General features: G+C 44.4%; 1 protein-coding gene across 1 annotated transcript in view; it reads left to right on the top strand.

Annotated features, from left to right (window-relative positions):
- Positions 1–20,648, top strand: part of LOC143775093 (uncharacterized) — a 184,014-nt gene extending 163,366 nt beyond the window's left edge. The window contains exon 14 of the mRNA XM_077262932.1: positions 20,443–20,648. Within this exon, the coding sequence (XP_077119047.1) occupies positions 20,443–20,648 (206 nt within the window). The remainder of the gene's footprint in view (positions 1–20,442) is intronic.
- The last annotated feature ends 1,211 nt before the right edge of the window (positions 20,649–21,859 follow it).

Genomic DNA, 21,859 nt, shown 5'->3' with positions numbered 1-21,859 from the left:
AGGTGGACAAGAGTCAGGCCTACCAGCCTGAAATCTCTGCAACACACGTCGCAGATCTGGAGAAATCGCTGACAAGATAACTCATTCCTTAAGAATACCCTCAGGTTCAGCGACTCCAGGAGCATCAGGCACAAAGCTCCTAGACAGAGCATCGGCCTTCACATTCTTAGAACCTGGTAAATACGAGACCACAAAGTCAAAACGGGAGAAAAACAATGACCAGCGGGCCTGTCTAGGATTCAGGCGTTTAGCAGACTCGAGATACATCAAATTTTTGTGATCAGTCAAGACCACCACCCGATGCTTAGCACCCTCGAGCCAATGACGCCACTCCTCAAATGCCCACTTCATGGCCAATAACTCCCGATTGCCCACATCATAATTTCGCTCTGCCGGCGAAAACTTCCTAGAGAAAAAGGCACAAGGTCTCATAGTAGAGCAACCAGGGCCTCTCTGCGACAAAACGGCCCCTGCCCCAATCTCCGAAGCATCCACCTCAACCTGAAAGGGAAGTGAGACATCAGGCTGGCACAAAACAGGCGCCGAAGTAAACCGGCGTTTCAACTCCTGGAAAGCCTCCACGGCAGCAGGAGCCCAGTTAGCTACATCAGAGCCTTTCTTGGTCATATCCGTCAGCCGTTTAACAACGCTAGAGAAATTTGCGATAAAACGACGGTAGAAGTTAGCAAAACCCAAGAACTTCTGAAGACTCTTAACTGACGAGGGTTGAGTCCAATCATGAATAGCTCGGACCTTGACTGGATCCATCTCCACAGCAGAAGGGGAAAAAATGAACCCCAAAAAGGGAACCTTCTGTACACCAAAGAGACACTTTGAGCCTTTTACAAACAAAGAATTTTCACGCAAAATCTCAAAAACCATCTTGACCTGCTCCACATGCGAGTCCCAGTCATCAGAAAAAACCAGAATATCATCCAGATAAACAATCAAAAATTTATCCAGATACTTCCGGAAAATGTCATGCATGAAGGACTGAAAAACTGAAGGTGCATTAGAGAGCCCAAATGGCATCACCAAGTACTCAAAATGACCTTCAGGCGTATTGAATGCGGTTTTCCATTCATCGCCCTGCCTAATGCGCACAAGGTTGTACGCACCACGAAGGTCTATCTTGGTGAACCACTTGGCACCTTTAATCCGGGCAAACAAATCAGACAACAACGGCAAAGGATACTGAAATTTGACAGTGATCTTATTTAAAAGCCGATAGTCAATACAAGGCCTCAAAGATCCGTCCTTTTTGGCCACAAAAAAGAATCCCGCACCAAGAGGGGAAGAAGAAGGACGGATATGCCCCTTCTCAAGAGACTCCTTGATATATGAACGCATCGCGGTATGTTCAGGTACCGACAGATTAAACAGTCTCCCCTTAGGAAACTTACTGCCAGGGATCAAATCTATTGCACAGTCACATTCCCTATGAGGAGGCAGTGCACTGGACTTGGACTCGCTGAAGACATCCTGATAATCAGACAAATACGCCGGAACTTCCGAAGGCGTAGAAGAAGCAATAGACAAGGGCAGGGAATCTCCATGAATTCCATGGCAGCCCCAACTTGACACTGACATAGCCTTCCAGTCCAAGACTGGATTATGGGTCTGTAACCATGGCAAACCCAAAACAACCAAATCATGCATTTTATGCAGAACAAGAAAACGTATTACCTCCCGATGTTCGGGAGTCATGCACATGGTAACCTGTGTCCAAAACTGCGGTTTATTTTTTGCCAATGGCGTAGAATCAATACCCCTAAGAGGGATAGGATTTTCCAATGGCTCAAGAACAAATCCGCAGCGCTTGGCAAATGACAGATCCATAAGGCTCAGAGCCGCACCTGAGTCCACAAACGCCATGACAGGATACGATGACAGTGAGCAAATCAAAGTTACAGATAGAATAAATTTAGGTTGCAAATTACAAATGACGACCGGACTAACAACCTTAGTAAGACGTTTAGAGCATGCTGAGATAACATGTGTAGAATCACCACAGTAGTAACACAAGCCATTCTGGCGTCTATGAATTTTCCGCTCATTTCTAGTCAGGATTCTATCACATTGCATTAATTCAGGTGCCTGTTCAGACAACACCATGAGGGAATTTGCGGTTTTGCGCTCCCGCAACCGCCGATCGATTTGAATAGCCAGGGCCATAGAATCATTCAGACCTGTGGGAATGGGAAAACCCACCATCACATTCTTAATGGCTTCAGAAAGACCATTTCTAAAATTTGCAGCCAATGCACACTCGTTCCACTGGGTCAGCACGGACCATTTCCGAAATTTTTGGCAATACACTTCAGCCTCGTCCTGGCCCTGAGACATAGCCAGCAAGGCTTTTTCTGCCTGAATCTCAAGATTGGGTTCCTCATAAAGCAACCCGAGCGCCAGAAAAAACGCATCAATATCAGCCAATGCCGGATCTCCTGGCGCCAGCGAGAAAGCCCAATCCTGAGGGTCGCCCCGTAAAAAAGAAATAACAATTTTCACTTGCTGAGCGGAGTCTCCAGAGGAACAGGGTCTCAGGGACAAAAACAATTTACAATTATTCCTGAAATTTCTAAACTTAAATCGGTCTCCGGAAAACAGTTCAGGAATCGGTATCTTAGGTTCTGACATAGGATTTCTGGTAACATAATCTTGTATGCCCTGCACACGAGCAGCAAGCTGGTCCACACTTGTAATCAAGGTCTGGACATTCATGTCTGCAGCAATCACAAGCCACTCAGAGGTAAAGGGGAAAAGAAAAAAAAATGAGAGAGAGAAAAAAAAAACTCAGAACTTTCTTTCTTATAATCCCGCTTCTGCAATGCATTTAACATTTAATACTGGCCTGGCAAACTGTTATGACCCCAATGGCGAGGGTCTCAGAGATATCAGCAAGTCTGCGAAGTACAAAAATCCAGCTCATAGGGCAGTGGTAACTGGGTTGACCATATATCTACTCCTAACGCCAACACTAGAAGTAGCCGGGGAACATGCCTACGTTGGTCGCTAGATGTCTCGCGCCAGCCGGAGGACTAACTACCCCTAGAAGAGGAAAACAAAGACCTCTCTTGCCTCCAGAGAATAGACCCCAAAAGTTGGATACAAGCCCCCCACAAATAATAACGGTGAGGTAAGAGGAAATGACAAACACAGAGATGAACTAGGTTTAGCAAAGAGAGGCCCACTCACTAATAGCAGAATGTAGTAAGATAACTTATATGGTCAACAAAAACCCTACAAAAATCCACACTGGAGATTCAAGAACCCCCGAACCGTCTAACGGCCCGGGGGGAGAACTCCAGCCTCCCTAGAGCTTCCAGCAAGGATAGGATACAGATTATGTACAAGCTGGACAAAAAATGCAAACAAAAACAATAGCAAAAAGCAAGAAAGCAGACTTAGCTTAATCAAGCAGGAACCAGGATCAGTAGAGAAGAGCACTACAGATTAGCTCTGATATCAACGTTGCCAGGCATTAAACTGAAGGTCCAGGGAGCTAATATAGCAACACCCCTGACCTAACGACCCAGGTGAGCATACAAGGAATGATAGACATACCCAGAGTAAAAACACTAGTAGCCACTAGAGGGAGCCAAAAGGTAAATTCACAACAGGCTTGTGGTTAGGGTTACGGATAGGGTTAGGGGTGTGTTGGGGTTACAGTTGTGGTTAGGGTTGGGATTAGGGTTACGGTTGGGATTAGGGTTAGGATTAGGGTTGGAATTAGGGTTACGGGTGTGTTGCGGTTAGGGGTGTGTTGGGGTTAGGGTTGTGATTAGGGTTATGGCTACAGTTGGGATTAGGATTAGGGGTGTGTTGGGGTTAGTGTTGAAGTTAGAATTGAGGGGTTTCCACTGTTTAGGCACATCAGGGGTCTCCAAACGCAACATGGCGCCACCATTGATTCCAGCCAATCTTGCGTTCAAAAAGTCAAATGGTGCTCCCGCCCTTCCAAGCCCCGACGTGCGCCCAAACAGTGGTTTACCCCCACATTTGGGGTACCAGCGTACTCAGGACAAACTGGGCAACAACTGTTGGGGTCCAATTTCTCCTGTTACCCTTGCAAAAATAAAAAATTACTTGCTAAAACATAATTTTTGAGGAAAGAACAATTATTTTTTATTTTCACGGCTCTGCGTTATAAACTTCTGTGAAGTACTTGGGGGTTGAAAGTGCTCACCACACATCTAGATTAGTTCCTTGGGGGTCTAGTTTCCAAAATGGGGTCACTTGTGGGGTGTTTCTACTGTTTAGGCACATCAAGGGCTCTGCAAATGCAATGTGACGCCCGCAGACCATTCCATCAAAGTCTGCATTTCAAAACGTCACTACTTCCCTTCCGAGCCCCGGCATGTGCCCAAACAGTGGTTTACCCCCACATATGGGGTATCAGCGTACTCAGGAGAAACTGGACAACAACTTTTGGGGTCCAATTTCTCCTGTTACTCTTGCAAAAATAAAAAATTCTGGGCTAAAAAAATATTTTTGAGGAAAGGAAACACGTTTATTATTTTCACGGCTCTGCGTTATAAACTTCTGTGAAGCACTTGGGGGTTCAAAGTGCTCACCACACATCTAGATAAGTTCCCTTGGGGGTCTAGTTTCCAAAATGGAGTCACTTGTGGGGAGTTCCTACTGTTTAAGCACATCAGGGGCTCTGCAAACGCAACCTGACGCCCGCAGAGCATTCCATCAAAGTCTGCATTTCAAAACGTCACTACTTCCCTTCCGAACCCCGACGTGTGCCAAAACAATGGTTTACCCCCACATATGGGGTATCAGCGTACTCAGGAGAAACTGTACAACAACTTTTGGGGTCCAATTTCTCCTGTTACCCTTGGGAAAATAAAAAATTGTGGGCTAAAAAATCATTTTTGAGAAAAGAAAAATTATTTTTTATTTTCATGGCTCTGCGTTATAAACTTCTGTGAAGCACTTGGGGGTTCAAAGTGCTCAACACACATCTAAATTAGTTCCCTTGGAGGTCTAGTTTCCAAAATGGGGTCACTTGTGCTGGAGCTCCAATGTTTAGGCACACAGGGGCTCTCCAAACGCGACATGGTGTCCGCTAATGATTGGAGCTAATTTTCCATTCAAAAAGCCAAATGGCGTGCCTTCCCTTCCGAGCCCTGCCGTGCGCCCAAACAGTGGTTTACCCCCACATATGGGGTATCATCGTACTCAGGACAAACTGGACAACAACATTTGGGGTCCAATTTCTCCTATTATCCTTGGGAAAATAAAAAATTCTGGGCTAAAAATAATTTTTGAGGAAAGAAAAAGTATTTTTTTATTTTCACGGCTCTGCGTTATAAACTTCTGTGAAGCACCTGGGGGTTGTAAGTGCTCACTATGCATCTAGATAAGTTCCTTGGGGGGTCTAGTTTCCAAAATGGGGTCACTTGTAGGGGAGCTCCAATGTTTAGGCACACAGGGGCTCTCCAAACGCGACATGGTGTCCGCTAACGATTGGAGCTAATTTTCCATTCAAAAAGTCAAATGGCACGCCTCCCCTTCCGAGCCTTGCCGTGCACCCAAACAGTGGTTTACACCCACATATGAGGTATCGGCATACTCAGGAGAAATTGCCCAACAAATTTTAGGATCCATTTTATCCTGTTGCCCATGTGAAAATGAAGAATTGAGGCTAAAAGAAATTTTGTGTGAAAAAAAAGTACTTTTTCATTTTTGCGGATCAATTTGTGAAGCACCTGGGGGTTTAAAGTGCTCACTATGCCTCTAGATGAGTTCCTTGGGGGGTCTAGTTTCCAAAATGGGGTCACTTGTGGAGGAGCTCTAATGTTTAGGCACACAGGGACTTTCCAAACGCGACATGGTGTCCGCTAACGATGGAGATAATTTTTCATTCAAAAAGTCAAATGGCGCTCCTTCCCTTCCGAGCCTTACCATGTGCCCAAACAGTGGTTTACCCCCACATGTGAGGTATTGGTGTACTCAGGAGAAATTGCCCAACAAAATTTAGGATCCATTTTATCCTGTTGCCCATGTGAAAATGAAAAAATTGAGGCTAAAATAATTTTTTTGTGAAAAAAAAGTACTTTTTCATTTTTACGGATCAATTTGTGAAGCACCTGGGGGTTTAAAGTGCTCACTATGCTTCTAGATAAGTTCCTTGGGGGGTCTAGTTTCCAAAATGGGGTCACTTGTGGGGGAGCTCCAATGTTTAGGCACACGGGGGCTCTCCAAACGTGACATGGTGTCCGCTAAAGATTGGAGCCAATTTTTCATTCAAAAAGTCAAATGGCGCTCCTTCCCTTCCGAGCCCTGCCGTGCGCCCAAACAGTGGTTTACCCCCACATATGAGGTATCAGCGTACTCAGGACAAATTGGACAACAACGTCCGTGGTCCAGTTTCTCCTTTTACCCTTGGGAAAATAAAAAAATTGTTGCTAAAAGATCATTTTTGTGACTAAAAAGTTAAATGTTCATTTTTTACTTCCATGTTGCTTCTGCTGCTGTGAAACACCTGAAGGGTTAATAAACTTCTCGAATGTGGTTTTGAGCACCTTGAGGGGTGCAGTTTTTAGAATGGTGTCACTTTTGGGTATTTTCAGCCATATAGAACCCTCAAAATGACTTCAAATGTGAGGTGGTCCCTAAAAAAAATGGTTTTGTAAATTTTGTTGTAAAAATGAGAAATCACTGGTCAAATTTTAACCCTTATAACTTCCTAGCAAAAAAAAAAAATTGTTTCCAAAATTGTGCTGATGTAAAGTAGACATGTGGGAAACGTTATTTATTAACTATTTTGTGTCACATAACTCTCTGGTTTAACAGAATAAAAATTCAAAATGTGAAAATTGCGAAATTTTCAAATTTTTTGCCAAATTTCCATTTTTTTCACAAATAAACTGAGAAATTATCGACCTAAATTTACCACTATCATGAAGCCCAATATGTCACGAAAAAACAATCTCAGAATCGCTAGGATCCATTGAAGCGTTCCGGAGTTATTACCTCATAAAGGGACACTGGTCAGAATTGCAAAAAACGGCAAGGTCATTAAGGCCAAAATAGGCTGGGTCATGAAGGGGTTAAGGGCTATATTGAGTAGAGCAAATCACTTTTTGATTCTCAGTATTGCTACTATTGTTTTCTTTTGGTATTATCATATCACATCGTTTTTTCTTTTGAACAATTGTCCTAGCCCTATTTAGCGACCAATTAGGATATCCCCTCTCTTAATTTTTCACAACATGTATCTATCTCCTGTCTTAAATCCAGAGCATCACTACAATTTCTGGTGATTCTTTTTAAATCACCTACTGGTATTGACTTAATAGTGTGACTTGGGTGGCTACTAGAAGCATGTAGAATGCTGTTACCAGATAGAGGTTTGTAATACATAGAAGTGGTGATAGTCTCATCAACAGTGCCACATAGTGCAAGATCCAAGAATGCAATCGTATGGGGATCAGTACTGCATGTAAAACGAATATTAAGCGCATTTGAGTTAAAATAACTCAGAAGCTCTGGTATGGCAGACACATTACCACTCCAAATAAGGAGTGTATCATCTATGTATCTGCCATACCAGAACACATCAGACAGAAAAGGGTTATCATCAGAATACAAAAACAGTTCCTCCCAGTAGGACATAACCAAATTGGCTATCGAAGGTGAGTGCTTACCGCCCATAGAAACTCCCTTACATTGAAGATAAAACTGTCGCTCAAAAGAAAAATAATTATGATTCATCAGAAAAAATACAGCTTGCATTATAAAATTACATAGATCTTTAGTGTAATTACTGTATTTATCTAGATGGAATTCTAACGCTTGAATAATGACATTCTGTTGTATAGACGTGTAAAGAGAAATGACATCACACCCAATCCAATGGAAATTCTCCTTCCATGTAATATTGGAGAGTTGATATAAAACATCTTTAGAATCTCTCAAAAACCTGGAACTCGCATAACTAAAAGCTGCAACAAAGAATTCACCCATTGACTAAGGTGCTCAGTCAGAGATCCTACACTAGAAATAATAGGACGCATTGGAGGGGGTACAATTTCCTTATGGACTTTGGGTAAACCATATATAGTGGGGATGACAGGATGGTGTTTTAGTCAGCACACCCAGTGCTACACCTTCATCCGCCAGACAAAACAGCTCTTTTTTAAAAGAGACTGTGGGATCTGTGGATAATTTTTTATATGTGGTTTTATCATTTAATAAATCATTCATCTGATTTCTATATGTAACAGTATCCATCACCACAATTAGGCCACCCTTGTCTGCTTTTCTTACAACTGTTTCTTTCATATTTTTGATCTCTTGAATAGCTTTGCGCTGCTTATAATTAAGATTGCCAGTATGCACCTTTTGTTTAACACACATGTCTAGAGATCTCAGTTCCCGTTCAATAACAGTTTGAAATCTGTCCATGCACTCTACTCTTGATTGAACAGGATAAAACCTGGAATTTTTTTTGCATAGTTGATCAGCTTGACATACATCTTTATGATTGGATAAATTGATCATATTTAGCTCATTTAAATTTTTTAAAGCACATTGTTCATTAAACATCAAACCACAATATTCATTCTGAATGTTGGATTCCATAGTTGTAGCTCCTGATTCACTATCAAAAAAATGTCTCTTAACAGTTAAATTGGGGATGAATCTATTAATATCCAACAGTATGTGAAACAGATCAAATCGTCGATCAGGTGCAAATTTCAATCCTAGAGAGAGAACTTGTAATTGTTCCACTGTGAGATTGCAACTCGAAATATTTAAAACATTAGAAAAATCACCTTGAGAAGATGGTATTATTTCCTGTTGCGGGTAGCCATTCTTGTGTTTACTGCCATGCTTGCGGCCCCCGCGCCTCTTGCGTTTTTTGAATGCTGTCTTCTTGGTCTACAGTGATATGTATTGTTCTCAGTATTGTAACTTTAGTTCACATCTTCATTAGCGCTGTAATCTGCAGAATCCATGTCTGAGGAACTAGAGAGCTGCAAGTTCCAAACCGGAACTGGGAAGTGGGATATAGATAAATCCCATTAAGAAGGAACCAGGGGCAACCAAAACAACCCCTGTTCGTGACAAATTGGTGTGAGTAGTGGGGACGACAAAGGTATCCTCCCCGGGATCCCTGACATATTGTTGGGATCCGTGACCTACTGTTGGCAGCACTGTGTGAATCGTGGCAGTTTGTCTGTTGGTTCTTCTAGGGTTAATTCCCGTAGCCTCACTCTGATCCTGGGTGGACTTTTTATAGCCTGCATATGGGAATTTCCCTTGTCAGTGATACTTTCGCCCTTGACTGAGTGTGTTGACCGCTGAGTGTGTTTTGTGCCGCGTGCTGGTTTGCCTGATTCATTGGTTTTTGACTCGGTCTGTTTTCTGGATACTGTTTGTTGGATTCTGTCTCTGTACTTTCTCTGTCCATTTGGTATTGACCTCTGCTTGGCCATTACTATCCGTTCTGTCTAGTCCCTTTGTACCATTGTGCTATCCCATGCTCTGACCTCGGCGTGATCTGGTTTACGTCCCGGTCTTTGCCCCTTGGTAGCTCTGTCCTATAGTTACCTTTCTAGCAGTCTTCCTTCAGCTCCTAGCTCCCTGGAGCTTAGGCTATGGCCCCCAGCAGTCAGGTGCTTCAGGTCCTGTCAGGCCTGAAGCAATCTCTCTCCAGTCTCGCATGCCCTGTGTTCCTGGGAGCTTGAGGCTCTCTCCGGGACCCATCTTCCCGGGAGATTGCATCGGTGAGTGACACTTATAACTCCTCCCGTGATAGGATCGGTGCTCTTACAGCTCCAATCCTAGGCAGGTCACTGCGCGGTCACAGCGTGGCTGTGCCCTCTGATTGGTGCGATCAATGTAATCGTCGATCGCACCAATCAGTGAGTCCAGGCCATGCCTGGCAATGCCACGCAGTAGCCTATGAGCGATGTTCTTGGAGCACCATCATAGGCTGGGATGTCAGTATTTAAGGCTATTTTATTGCCTGAAATACTTAGAAATGCTGCGATTGGCTGCTCAGAATTGAACAGCTAATCACAGTGAACGTGGTTGCGGGAGGGCGGCAACACCCACCAAGATGAAGACATCATCTACCCAGAGGTAAGATTGCCATGGAATTTTAATGAGATCACCTCAACTTCGGTCGTAGTGTTGCATTAAATAAAATGACAAAATATTCAGTTGCTGGTCAAATAGGCCCAGGTCACATGGAAGGATTATTACGTGCAATGTCAGAAAAGTGTTAAATCAAGATTATGTACTTAATAACAACATACGGTATGTAGTGAGAAAAGCTCCTACTTTAGGGTCCTTATTGTCACCTAGTCTATTTTGTAGTTATTAGTCCAGTTAACGTTCAGGAGGCAAAAACCTGACTAGACCTAAAGGGCTTTTTTGGATGTGGCACTAAGCGTTGCATAGCCTGTCCTCATGTATTTAACCCCTTCACCCCCAAGGGTGGTTTGCACGTTAATGACCAGGCCAATTTTTACAATTCTGACCACTGTCCCTTTATGAGGTTATAACTCTGGAACGTTTCAACGGATCCTGGTGATTCTGACAATGTTTTCTCGTGACATATTGTACTTCATGATAGTGGTCAAATTTCTTTGATATTACCTGCGTTTATTTGTGAAAAAAATGGAAATTTGGCGAAAATTTTGAAAATTTAGCAATTTTCCAAATTTGAATTTTTATGCAATTAAATCACAGTGATATGTCTCACAAAATACTTAATAAGTAACATTTCCCACATGTCTACTTTACATAAGCACAATTTTGGAACCAAAATTTTTTTTTGTTAGGGAGTTATAAGGGTTAAAAGTTGACCAGCAATTTCTCATTTTTACAACACTATTTTTTTTAGGGACCACATCTCATTTGAAGTAGTTTTGAGGGGTCTATATGATAGAAAATACCCAAGTGTGACACCATTCTAAAAACTGCACCCCTCAATGTGCTCAAAACCACATTCAAGAAGTTTATTAACCCTTCAGGTGTTTCACAGGAATTTTTGGAATGTTTAAATAAAAATGAACATTTAACTTTTTTTCACACAAAATTTACTTCAGCTTCAATTTGTTTTATTTTACCAAGGGTAGCAGGAGAAAATGGACCCCAAAAGTTGTTGTACAATTTGTCCTGAGTACGCCGATACGCCATATGTGGGGGTAAACCACTGTTTAGGCGCATGACAGAGCTCGGAAGCGAAGGAGCGCCATTTGACTTTTGAATGCAAAATTGACTGGAATTGAGATGGGACGCCATGTTGAGTTTGGAGAGCCCCTGATGTGCCTAAACTTTGAAACCTCCCACAAGTGACACCATTTTGGAAAGTAGACCCCCCAAGGAACTTATCTAGAGGTGTGGTGAGCAATTTGACCCACCAAGTGCTTCACAGAAGTTTATAATGCAGAACCGTAAAAATAAAAAATCATATTTTTTCACAAAAATTATTTTTTCGCCCCCAATTTTTTATTTTCCCAAGGATAAGAGAAGAAATTGGACCCCAAAAGTTGTTGTACAATTTGTCCTGAGTACGATGATACCCCATATGTGGGGGTAAACCACTGTTTGGCCACATGGGATAGCTCGGAAGGGAAGGAGCGCCGTTTGACTTTTCAATGCAAAATTGACAGGAATTGAGATGGGGCGCCATGTTGCGTTTGGAGAGCCCCTGATGTGCCTAAACATTGAAACCCCCCACAAGTGACACCATTTTGGAAAGGAGACCCCCTAAGGAACTTATCTAGATGTGTGGTGAGCACTTTGACCCACCAAGTGCTTCACAGAAGTTTATAATGCAGAACCGTAAAAATAAAAAATCATATTTTTTTCACAAAAATTATATTTTCACCCCCAATTTTTTATTTTTCCAAAGGTAAAAGAAGAAATTGGACCTCAAAAGTTGTTGTACAATTTGTCCTGAGTACGCTGATACCCCATATGTGGGGGTAAACCACTGTTTGGGCGCATGGGAGAGCTCGGAAGGGAAGGAGCGCCGTTTGACTTTTCACTACAAAATTGACAGGAATTGAGATGGGACGCCATGTTGCGTTTGGAGAGCCACTGATGTGCCTAAACATTGAAACCCCCCACAATTGACACCATTTTGGAAAGTAGACCCCCTAGGGAACTTATCTAGATGTGTGGTGAGCACTTTGACCCACCAAGTGCTTCACAGAAGTTTATAATGCAGAACCGTAAAAATGAAACAAAAATTTTTTCCCACAAAAATTATTTTTTAGCCCCCAGTTTTGTATTTTCCCGAGGGTAACAGGAGAAATTGGACCACAAAAGTTGTTGTCCAATTTGTCCTGAGTACGCTGATACCCTATATGTGGGGGGGAACCAGCGTTTGGGCACATGGGAGGGCTCAGAAGGGATGGAGCGCCATTTGGAATGCAGACTTAGATGGAATGGTCTGCAGGCGTCACATTGCATTTGCAGAGCCCCTAATGTACCTAAACAGTAAAACCCCCCAACAAGTGACACCATTTTGGAAAGTAGACCCCCTAAGGAACTTATCTAGATGTGTTGTGGGAGCTTTGAACCCCCAAGTGTTTCACTACAGTTTATAATGCAGAGCCGTGCAAATAAAAAATGTTTTTTTTCCACAAAAATTATTTTTTAGCCCCCAGTTTTGTATTTTTCCAAAGGTAACAGGAGAAATTGGACCATAAATATTGTTTTCCAATTTGTCCTGAGTACGCTGATACCTGATATGTGAGGGGGAACCACCGTTTGAGCGCATAGCAGAGCTCGGAAGGGAAGGAGCATCATTTGGAATGCAGACTTAGATGGATTGGTCTGCAGGCGTCACATTGCGTTTGCAGAGCCCCTAATGTACCTAAACAGTAGAAACCCCCCACAAGTGACCCAATATTGGAAACTAGACCCCCCAAGGAACTTATCTAGTTGTCTAGTTGTGTTGTGAGAACTTTGAACCCCCAAGTGTTTCACTACAGTTTATAACGCAGAGCCGTGAAAATAAAAATAAAAATTTCCCCCAAAAATTATTTTTTAGCCCCCAGTTTTGTATTTTCCCAAGGGTAACAGGAGAAATTGGACCCCAAAAGTTGTTGTTCAATTTGTCTTGAGTAAGTTGATACTCCATATGTGGGGGGGAACCACCGTTTGGGCGCATGGGAGGGCTCGGAAGGGAAGGAGCGCCATTTGGAATGCAGACTTAGATGGAATGGTCTGCAGGCATCACATTGCGTTTGCAGAGCCCCTAATGTACCTAAACAGTATAAACCCCCCACAAGTGACACCTTTTTGGAAAGTAGACCCCCTAAGGAACTCATCTAGATGTGTTGTGAGAGCTTTGACCCCCCCAGTTTATAACGCAGAGCCGTGCAAATAAAAAATATTTTTTTTTCCACAAAAATTAATTTTTAGCCACCAGTTTTGTATTTTCCCAAGGGTAACAGGAGAAATTGGACCCCAAAAGTTGTTCTCCAATGTGTTCCGAGTACGCTGATACCCCATATGTTGGGGTAAACCCCTGTTTGGGCGCACGGGAGAGCTCGGAAGGGAAGGAGCACTGTTTTACTTTTTCAATGCAGAATTGGCTGGAATTGAGATCGGACGCCATGTCGCGTTTGGAGAGCCCCTGATGTGCCTAAACAGTGGAAACCCCCCAGTTATAACTGAAACCCTAATCCAAACACACCCCTAACCCTAATCCCAATGGTAACGCTAACCACACCTCTAACCCAGACACACGCCTAACCCTAATCCCAACCCTATTCCCAACCGTAAATGTAATCCAAACCCTAACCCTAACTTTAGCCCCAACCCTAACCCTAACTTTAGCCCCAACCATAACTGTAGCCTTAACCCTAGCCCCAACCCTAGCCCCAACCCTAGCCCTAACCCTAACCCTAGCCCTAACCCTAATGGGTAAATGAAAATAAATACATTTTTTAAATTTTTTTAATTTTTCCCTAACTAAGAGGGTGATGAAGGGGGGTTTGATTTACTTTTATAGCGGGTTTTTTATCGGATTTTTATGATTGGCAGCCGTCACACACTGAAAGACGCTTTTTATTGCAAAAAATATTTTTTGCGTTACCACATTTTGAGAGCTATAATTTTTCCATATTTGAGTCACGTGAGGTCTTGTTTTTTGCGGGACGAGTTGACGTTTTTATTGGTAACATGTTTGGGCACGGGAGATTTTTTGATCGCTTTTTATTCCGATTTTTGTGAGGCAGAATGACCAAAAACCAGCTATTCATGAATTTCTTTTGGGGGAGGCGTTTATACCGTTCTGCGTTTGGTAAAATTGATAAAGCAGTTTTATTCTTCGGGTCAGTACGATTACAGCGATACCTCATTTATATCTTTTTTTATGTTTTGGCGCTTTTATACGATAAAAACTATTTTATAGAAAAAAATAATTATTTTGTCATTGCTTTATTCTGAGGACTATAACTTTTTTTTTTTTTTGCTTATGATGCTGTGTGGTGGTTCATTTTTTGCGGGACAAGATGACGTTTTCAGCGGTACCATGGTTATTTATATCTGTCTTTTTGATCGCGTGTTATTCCACTTTTTGTTTGGCGGTATGAGAATAAAGCATTGTTTTTTGCCTCATTTTTTTTTCTTTTACGGTGTTCACTGAAGGGGTTAACTAGTGATATAGTTTTATAGGTGGCGTCATTACGGACGCGGCGATACTAAATATGTGTACTTTTAATGTTTGTTTTTTATTTAGATAAAGAAATGTATTTATGGGAATATTTTTTTTTTCTTTATTTAGGATTTTTTTTTTTTTTTTTTTACACATATGTTTTTTTTTTTTTTACTTTTTTACTTTGTCCCAGGGGGGGACATCACAGATCGCTGATCTGACAGTTTGCACAGCACTCTGTCAGATCACCGATCTGAGTTCCAGCGCCGCAGGCTTACCAGAGCCTGGTCTGCACCCGGAAGTAATCCCTGCAGGACCCAGATGCAGCCCCGCAGCCATTTTGGATCCGGGGCCTGCAGGGATAGGAGGTAAGAGACCCTCGCAGCAACGCGATCACATCACAATGCTCCGGGGGTCTCAGGGAAGCCCGCAGGGAGCCCCCTCCCTGCGCGATGCTTCCCTGTACCGCTGGCACACCGCGATCATGTTTGATCGCGGTGTGCCGGGGGTTAATGTGCCAGGGGCGGTCCGTGACCACTCCTGGCACATAGTGCCAGATGTCAGCTGCGATGGGCAGCTGACACCCGGCCGCGATCCCACCGTGAGCGCGGCCGATCGCGCTGGACGTACTATTCCGTCCTTGGGAATTAGGGCCCACCCCACATGGACGGAATAGTACGTCCAATGGCAGAAAGGGGTTAAAACTAATACATTTCAATCTCTACATAATTCTACCACTCCTCACATAGATGATATCATAAATTGTAACTGGCACATTCATTATTTATCTCATAGGATGCACTACCTGTAAACTTCAGTATATATGATGTATATGAACATGCAGGCTCAGGCTGGCCCACCGGAGAACCGGAGGATTCTCCGGTGGGCCCAGGCACTGACACCTGCTGGCATACTTGCCAGCAGCTGCCTAGGGCCCCCACTGCTTCAAGGGCCCCCACTGCTCCAGGGGCCCCAAGCCAGTGGCTATGGGGCTCCTGAGTCAAGGGGGCCCGCCCTGTGCCAGCCTAGCAGCAGCTGGAGACAGGATCCTGTCCCCACTGCTAAACCAAAATGAATATTCACGCTTCTCCACGCCCCTATGGGCGTGGAGAAGCGTGAATACCATTTTTTCTTTAATAGCGGGCAGTGTTAGCCGCAGGGTGAGGCTAACGCTGCCCGCATGTAAAGGCCCACCGCCGCACCACACACACGCACCGTCCGCACCTCATACACAGGCACACAGAGTCAGACACACAGCGCAGTTCACCTCCTGGCAGCAGCAGCAGCACATCCCGGCGTCCTGCTTCCTGTCTGAGACAGCCCAGCTGGATGACGTCATCATCCAGCACGCTGTCTCACAGAAAGCTGCCGGCAAAGAAGAGGCTGCAGGGAGGGAGGTGAGCTGTGCTGTGTGAGTGTGCCTGCGTGTCTGTGTGTGAGTGTGTCTGTGCCTGTGTCTGTGTGTGAGTGTGCAGCAGCCTGTCTCTGTGTGTGAGTGTGCAGCAGCCTGTGTCTGTGTGTGAGTGTGCCTGTGTGTGAGTGTGTCTGTGTGAGTGTGTAGCAGCCTGTGTCTGTGTGTGAGTGTGTCTGTGTGAGTGTGTAGCAGCCTGTGTCTGTGTGTGAGTGTGTCTGTGTGAGTGTGCAGCAGCCTGTGTAGCAGCCTGTGTCTGTGTGAGTGTGCCTGCGTGTCTGTGTGTGAGTGTGTCTGTGTGTGTGCCTGTGTGTGTGTCTGTGTGTGAGTGTGCCTGTGTCTGTGTGTGAGTGTGCAGCAGCCTGTGTGTGAGTGTGCCTGCGTGTCTGTGTGTGAGTGTGCCTGTGTGAGTGTGTGTGAGTGTGCAGCAGCCTGTGTCTGTGTGTGTGTGCCTGTGTGTGAGTGTGCCTGTGTGTGAGTGTGCCTGCGTGTCTGTGTGTGTGTGCCTGCGTGTCTGTGTGTGAGTGTGCCTGTGTGAGTGTGTGTGAGTGTGCAGCAGCCTGTGTCTGTGTGTGAGTGTGCCTGTGTGTGCCTGTGTGTGAGTGTGCCTGCGTGTCTGTGTGTGAGTGTGCCTGCGTGTCTGTGTGTGAGTGTGCCTGTGTGTGTGTGCATGCGTGAGTGTGCCTGTGTCTGTGTGTTGGTGGGGAAGCACAATGATATTGGTGGGGGATGCAATAGTGCAGGCGATGGGCAATGATGACGGTGGGGGGAGACAGTGATGGAGGTGATGGGCAATGATGGCGGTGGGGGGAGACAATGATGGAGGTGGTGGGCAATGATGGTGGGGGGGCAATGATGGTGAGGGGAGGCAACAATAGAAGTGATGGGCAATGTTGGAGGTGATGGGCAATGAAGGTGAGAGGAGGCAATGATGGAGGCGATTGGGCAATGATGGTGGGGGAGGCAATGATGGCGGTGATGGGGGAGGCAATGATGGAGGTGATGGGCAATGATGGAGGTGATTAGGCAATGATGGAGGTGATGGGCAATGATGGAGGTGATGGGCAATGATGGTGGTGGGGAGGCAATGATGGTGGCGATAAGCAATGATGGTGGGGAGGCAATGATGGAGGTGATGGGCAATGATGGTGGTGGGGGCAGGCAACAATGGAGGTGATGGGCAATGATGGTGGTGGGGGAGGCAATGATGGAGGCAATAGGCAATGATGGTGGTGGTAAGCAATGATGGTGGGGGAGGCAATGATGGAGGTGATGGGCAATGATGGCGGTGGGGCAGGCAATGATGGAGGTGATGGGCAATGATGGAGGTGATGGGCAATGATGGTGGTGGGGGAGGCAATGATGGAGGTGATGAAATGGGCAATTATGTGGGGGAGGAGGCAGTGATGGAGATAGTGGAATTGGCAGTGGTGGGGGAGAAGAAGGCAATGATGGAGGTGGTGATGAGGACAATGATGGTGGTGGAGAGGGGCTGTATTATACTTTGCGAGGGGGGCTACATTATATTCTGTGGGGGGACTGCATTATTCTCAGGGGACTACATTATATTCTGAGGGCCTACATCATACTATATGAGGGGGCTACAGTATACTTTATGGGGGCTGCATTTTATTCTGTGGTGGGGCTGCATTATTCTCTCAGGAGACTACATTATATTCTGGGGGCTCCATATTACTATATGAGGGGTCTACAGTGTACGCTATGGGGGGACTGCATTATATTCTGTGGTGGGGCTGCATTATTCTCTCAGGGGGTGACATTATATTTTATGAGGGGGCTACCCCTCTATGATTCTACCCCAACACCTGCTACATAATTAAGATGTGTACTACCTTATATTATACCCTGATATTAGCGTGTTTTACCACACAATTGGTGGTCTTGTATTTCTAGGTAGCTGCATAGTGGGCCCCGAGAATGATTTTCTCTGGTGGGCCCAAGGTGCTCCAGTCCGACGCTGTGAACATGAAACACTTTGCACATGTTCATAAAGGTGATGTAAGCGGTCTCAAATTTTGTGGTATAGAAAAGGTGTATAGACCATGCAGAGGTGGAGATCACAGACGCAAACTACTCAACAGAGAAGCATTATGGATATTCACATTGGAAACTAGAATACTGCATGGTCTCAACCACAGACAAAACCTCATTCACAATATTGAGTCTGCTTAAATTTTTTCTCTATTTTAGGCTTTTCTATGATTGTTTTTATATGTACATTATTCTCTTTTATCCTTCATACATATGTGTTTTTTGAATATATATGTTCTTTTGGTTTCTATGCAGCTGTCTCTTTAAGAGCTCCCAGGATATTCTCCTGATTTGAGTACCTGGAGCAGTCAGTTTGGAAGACTATATAAATGTCTTCAGTATTGCCATGCACTTACCATGATTAAGATGCAAGGCGAAACGCGTTGGTCCTAATGCTGCACTGTGTGTACGATGCTATTATGTGCAATGTTATATTCGGTGGAGCACTACTGGTGATATTCTGATTTTAAATGGCTCATTAAAAGCTATATTTTATTACAAAGTCACAGTCTCTCGCTGGATTCAACTTACCTTGCTCTGTTCCTGCACCTGCTGCTCAGCCCTCATCCATGTGAGCTCTGGGCTTTAGGACTCTATACATTTACCAGTTGAGTGGACCTCTTTTCATTTTGTTTCTGCTAACCTATAAAACTGTCCCACTAGTTAATCCTTTTAGTGAACACCATAAAAAAATTAAAAAAAACAGGAGAAAAAACAATGCTTTATCATCATACCACTGAACAAAAAGTGGAATAAAACGCGATCAAAAACACATATAAATAAACATGGTACCACTGAAAACATCATCTACAGCTCTGGCAAAAATTAAGAGACCACCACATCAAAACCAGAGGTAAGTGTTCACTAGTGTTGAGCGATACCGTCCGATACTTGAAAGTATCGGTATCGGATAGTATCGGCCGATACCCGAAAAGTATCGGATATCGCTGATACCGATACCCGATACCAATACAAGTCAATGGGACACCAAGTATCGGAAGGTATCCTGATGGTTCCCAGGGTCTGAAGGAGAGGAAATTCTCCTTCAGACCCTGGGATCCATATTAATGTGTAAAATAAAGAATTAAAATAAAAAATATTGATATACTCACCTCTCCGGAGGCCCCTGCACCTCACCGCTGTTAACCGGCAGCCGCCTTTGCTTAAAATGAGCGCGTTCAGCACCTTCCATGACGTCACGGCTTCTGATTGGTCGTGTGCCGCTCATGTGACCGCCACGCGACCAATCACAAGCCGTGATGTCATTCTCAGGTCCTAAATTCCTAGAATTAGGAATTTAGGACCTGAGAATGACATCACGGCTTGTGATTGGTCACGTGGCGGTCACATGAGCGGCACGCGACCAATCAGAAGCCGTGACGTCATGGAAGGTGCTGAACGCGCTCATTTTAAGCAAAGAAGGCTGCCGGTTACTACCAGGGCGCGTCCGAGGGTGAGTATATCCCTATTTTTTATTTTAATTCTTTATTTTTTACATGGATATGGATCCCAGGGCCTGAAGGAGAGTTTCCTCTCCTTCAGACCCTGGGAACCATACACTGGGAACTTCCGATTCCGATTCCCGATACCACAAAAGTATCGGATCTCGGTATCGCAATTCCGATACAGCAAATATCGGCCGATACCCGATACTTGCGGTATCGGAATGCTCAACACTAGTGTTCACACTAGGCAGTCAGGTCAGGGACCCATCCAGGGGCGGGCTGGGCCAGGTGGCAGGAATGCATATGCCCCCCGGGCTGGTGCCTAAGCAGCTGCACAGGGCTGCTGGAGGACTGGCAGTGATTATAATACATAGCGCACCTGTAGTGCGCGGTCGCATCATCCCGCCAGCCACCCCGACATGCAGGCTGCAGCAGTATGTGATGAGCAGGCTCCTGTGCGGCACTGCCACTCTGAGGGAATACTTCCATGTCCAGTCAGCACCACCATAAAAAGCCAGAGTGCACGTATTTCTCTTCTCTATGATACTCAAGTTGACTTTTGCACCAGCTCCCTCAATGTTGACTAACACCTTTGCATTTGATGAGACGACAGCATCCAGGATCCTATCAAGAGTAATTACATCAGGAGACTTCCTCAGAACTCCTGTTCAGGAAATCCGTACCAGAGACTGAGAGAGAACGGAAGCGTCTAACCTCATATGACTTACACACAACCACCTTGGCTGAGTACCATAAACTTAACAGAATCCCACAGGGCCTGAGGTGCCATCTGAGACCCACCTTATTCTCGGAGTTTTGTGAGAAATTCAAACAAATACTCAATAAATGCTCCCTGGACATCATTTTATTAACCGTTGAATCTCTCCAAACAGCTATCACCGAAATAGCACAGAAAATTACCTCAATTGAGGAACAACTGACTTCAACTCTCTCCAGCACAGAGTGGCAGAATCTGAAAACTAAAACAGACAAAACCGTCGAGGAAAATCACAAGGTTCTACAAGATGAGAAAAGAGTGAAATTTCAGAGAGATTCCAATGACTACATCCAAGATCGAGTATACAAATGGAAGGATTAAACCAATACGGACTCCTGGCGAAGAAACTACAACCCCAGATATACAGGCTCATGCAGTACGGACAGCGACAGCTCTACTGTTGCTTCCTCTCAGAACCGTTTTTTACAGAAACATCAACCAACCAGAGCACACGGCCAGTATACAGGAGGAGACCGACAAGGAGGGCCGCCCGTAAACGCCACAGACCGGATGATGACAAGATCACAGGTAAACCAACCAACTCGATTCTCAACATATCTTCATACACTCTCAGCCCAGCAGAACTAGCCATCCTCCAACGGGGGCTGTCCTTCTGTCCTACCCCCTCATGGGACAACTTTAAATTGTCCCAAGACCTTCAACACTTTTACAGAAACATTTGTCTGAAGACATACTTTGGACTTGAACATGAAACAACAAGGAACAGAGTCCCTCCATCAGGGGGAGCCCTGCTCCCGAAATGTCTCTATCCAATCTGGGCTTACGTAATCCTAGCAATTTCTACTCTCCACGCTCCTTTAATGCTACTGAGGCCTTCATTGATCTTGTACACAGGGACATTAGCCAAATTCTAGACCAACACCACAAAGGTTTATTACCTACACATCGCAACATTACCTCCATTGAAAAACAGGCGATTGAGTCCCTTAAAAATAACAAACAAATTGTAATAAAACCCGCCGACAAAGGTGGGGCAATTGTTGTTCAAAATTACACAGACTACACTAATGAAATTCTTCACCAACTCTGATACTGCAACATACCAACCGATTCCCCATGATCCAGCTCCAGTGATTAGGTCTAAAATACAACAAGTTTTGACGAAACATCTAGCCCTGAACACCATTGACTCAAAAACAGCTACATTTCTAGTGAACCAAAACCCTGTCACCCCAGTCTTCTATACCTTACCTAAGGTTCACAAATCCCTTATGAATCCCCCTGGCCGCCCAATAGTGGCTTCTACGGATTACATTTTAGCCCCAATTTCTATCTTTCTTGAAAGGATTCTCATACCATTAACCAAAAAAACCCAATCATTCATTCTGGACACTAGCCACTTCCTTAATTCTATTAGTCAATTTACGAACATACCCTCTGAATGTATTTTGGTTACCCTTGACGTAAAAAGTCTGTACACTTCTATTGAACATGACTTGGGTATCACTGCAGTCAGGAAGCTTCTTCTTTCTTCAGATCGTAATGACAACTTCACCCAACTGTGCCTTGAC

This window comes from Ranitomeya variabilis, chromosome 5 (assembly GCF_051348905.1).
Source record: "Ranitomeya variabilis isolate aRanVar5 chromosome 5, aRanVar5.hap1, whole genome shotgun sequence".
Lineage (NCBI taxonomy): Eukaryota > Metazoa > Chordata > Amphibia > Anura > Dendrobatidae > Ranitomeya > Ranitomeya variabilis.
The sequence above is the reverse complement of the archived record's forward strand: the minus strand, read 5'-3'. Positions and strand labels throughout refer to the sequence as shown.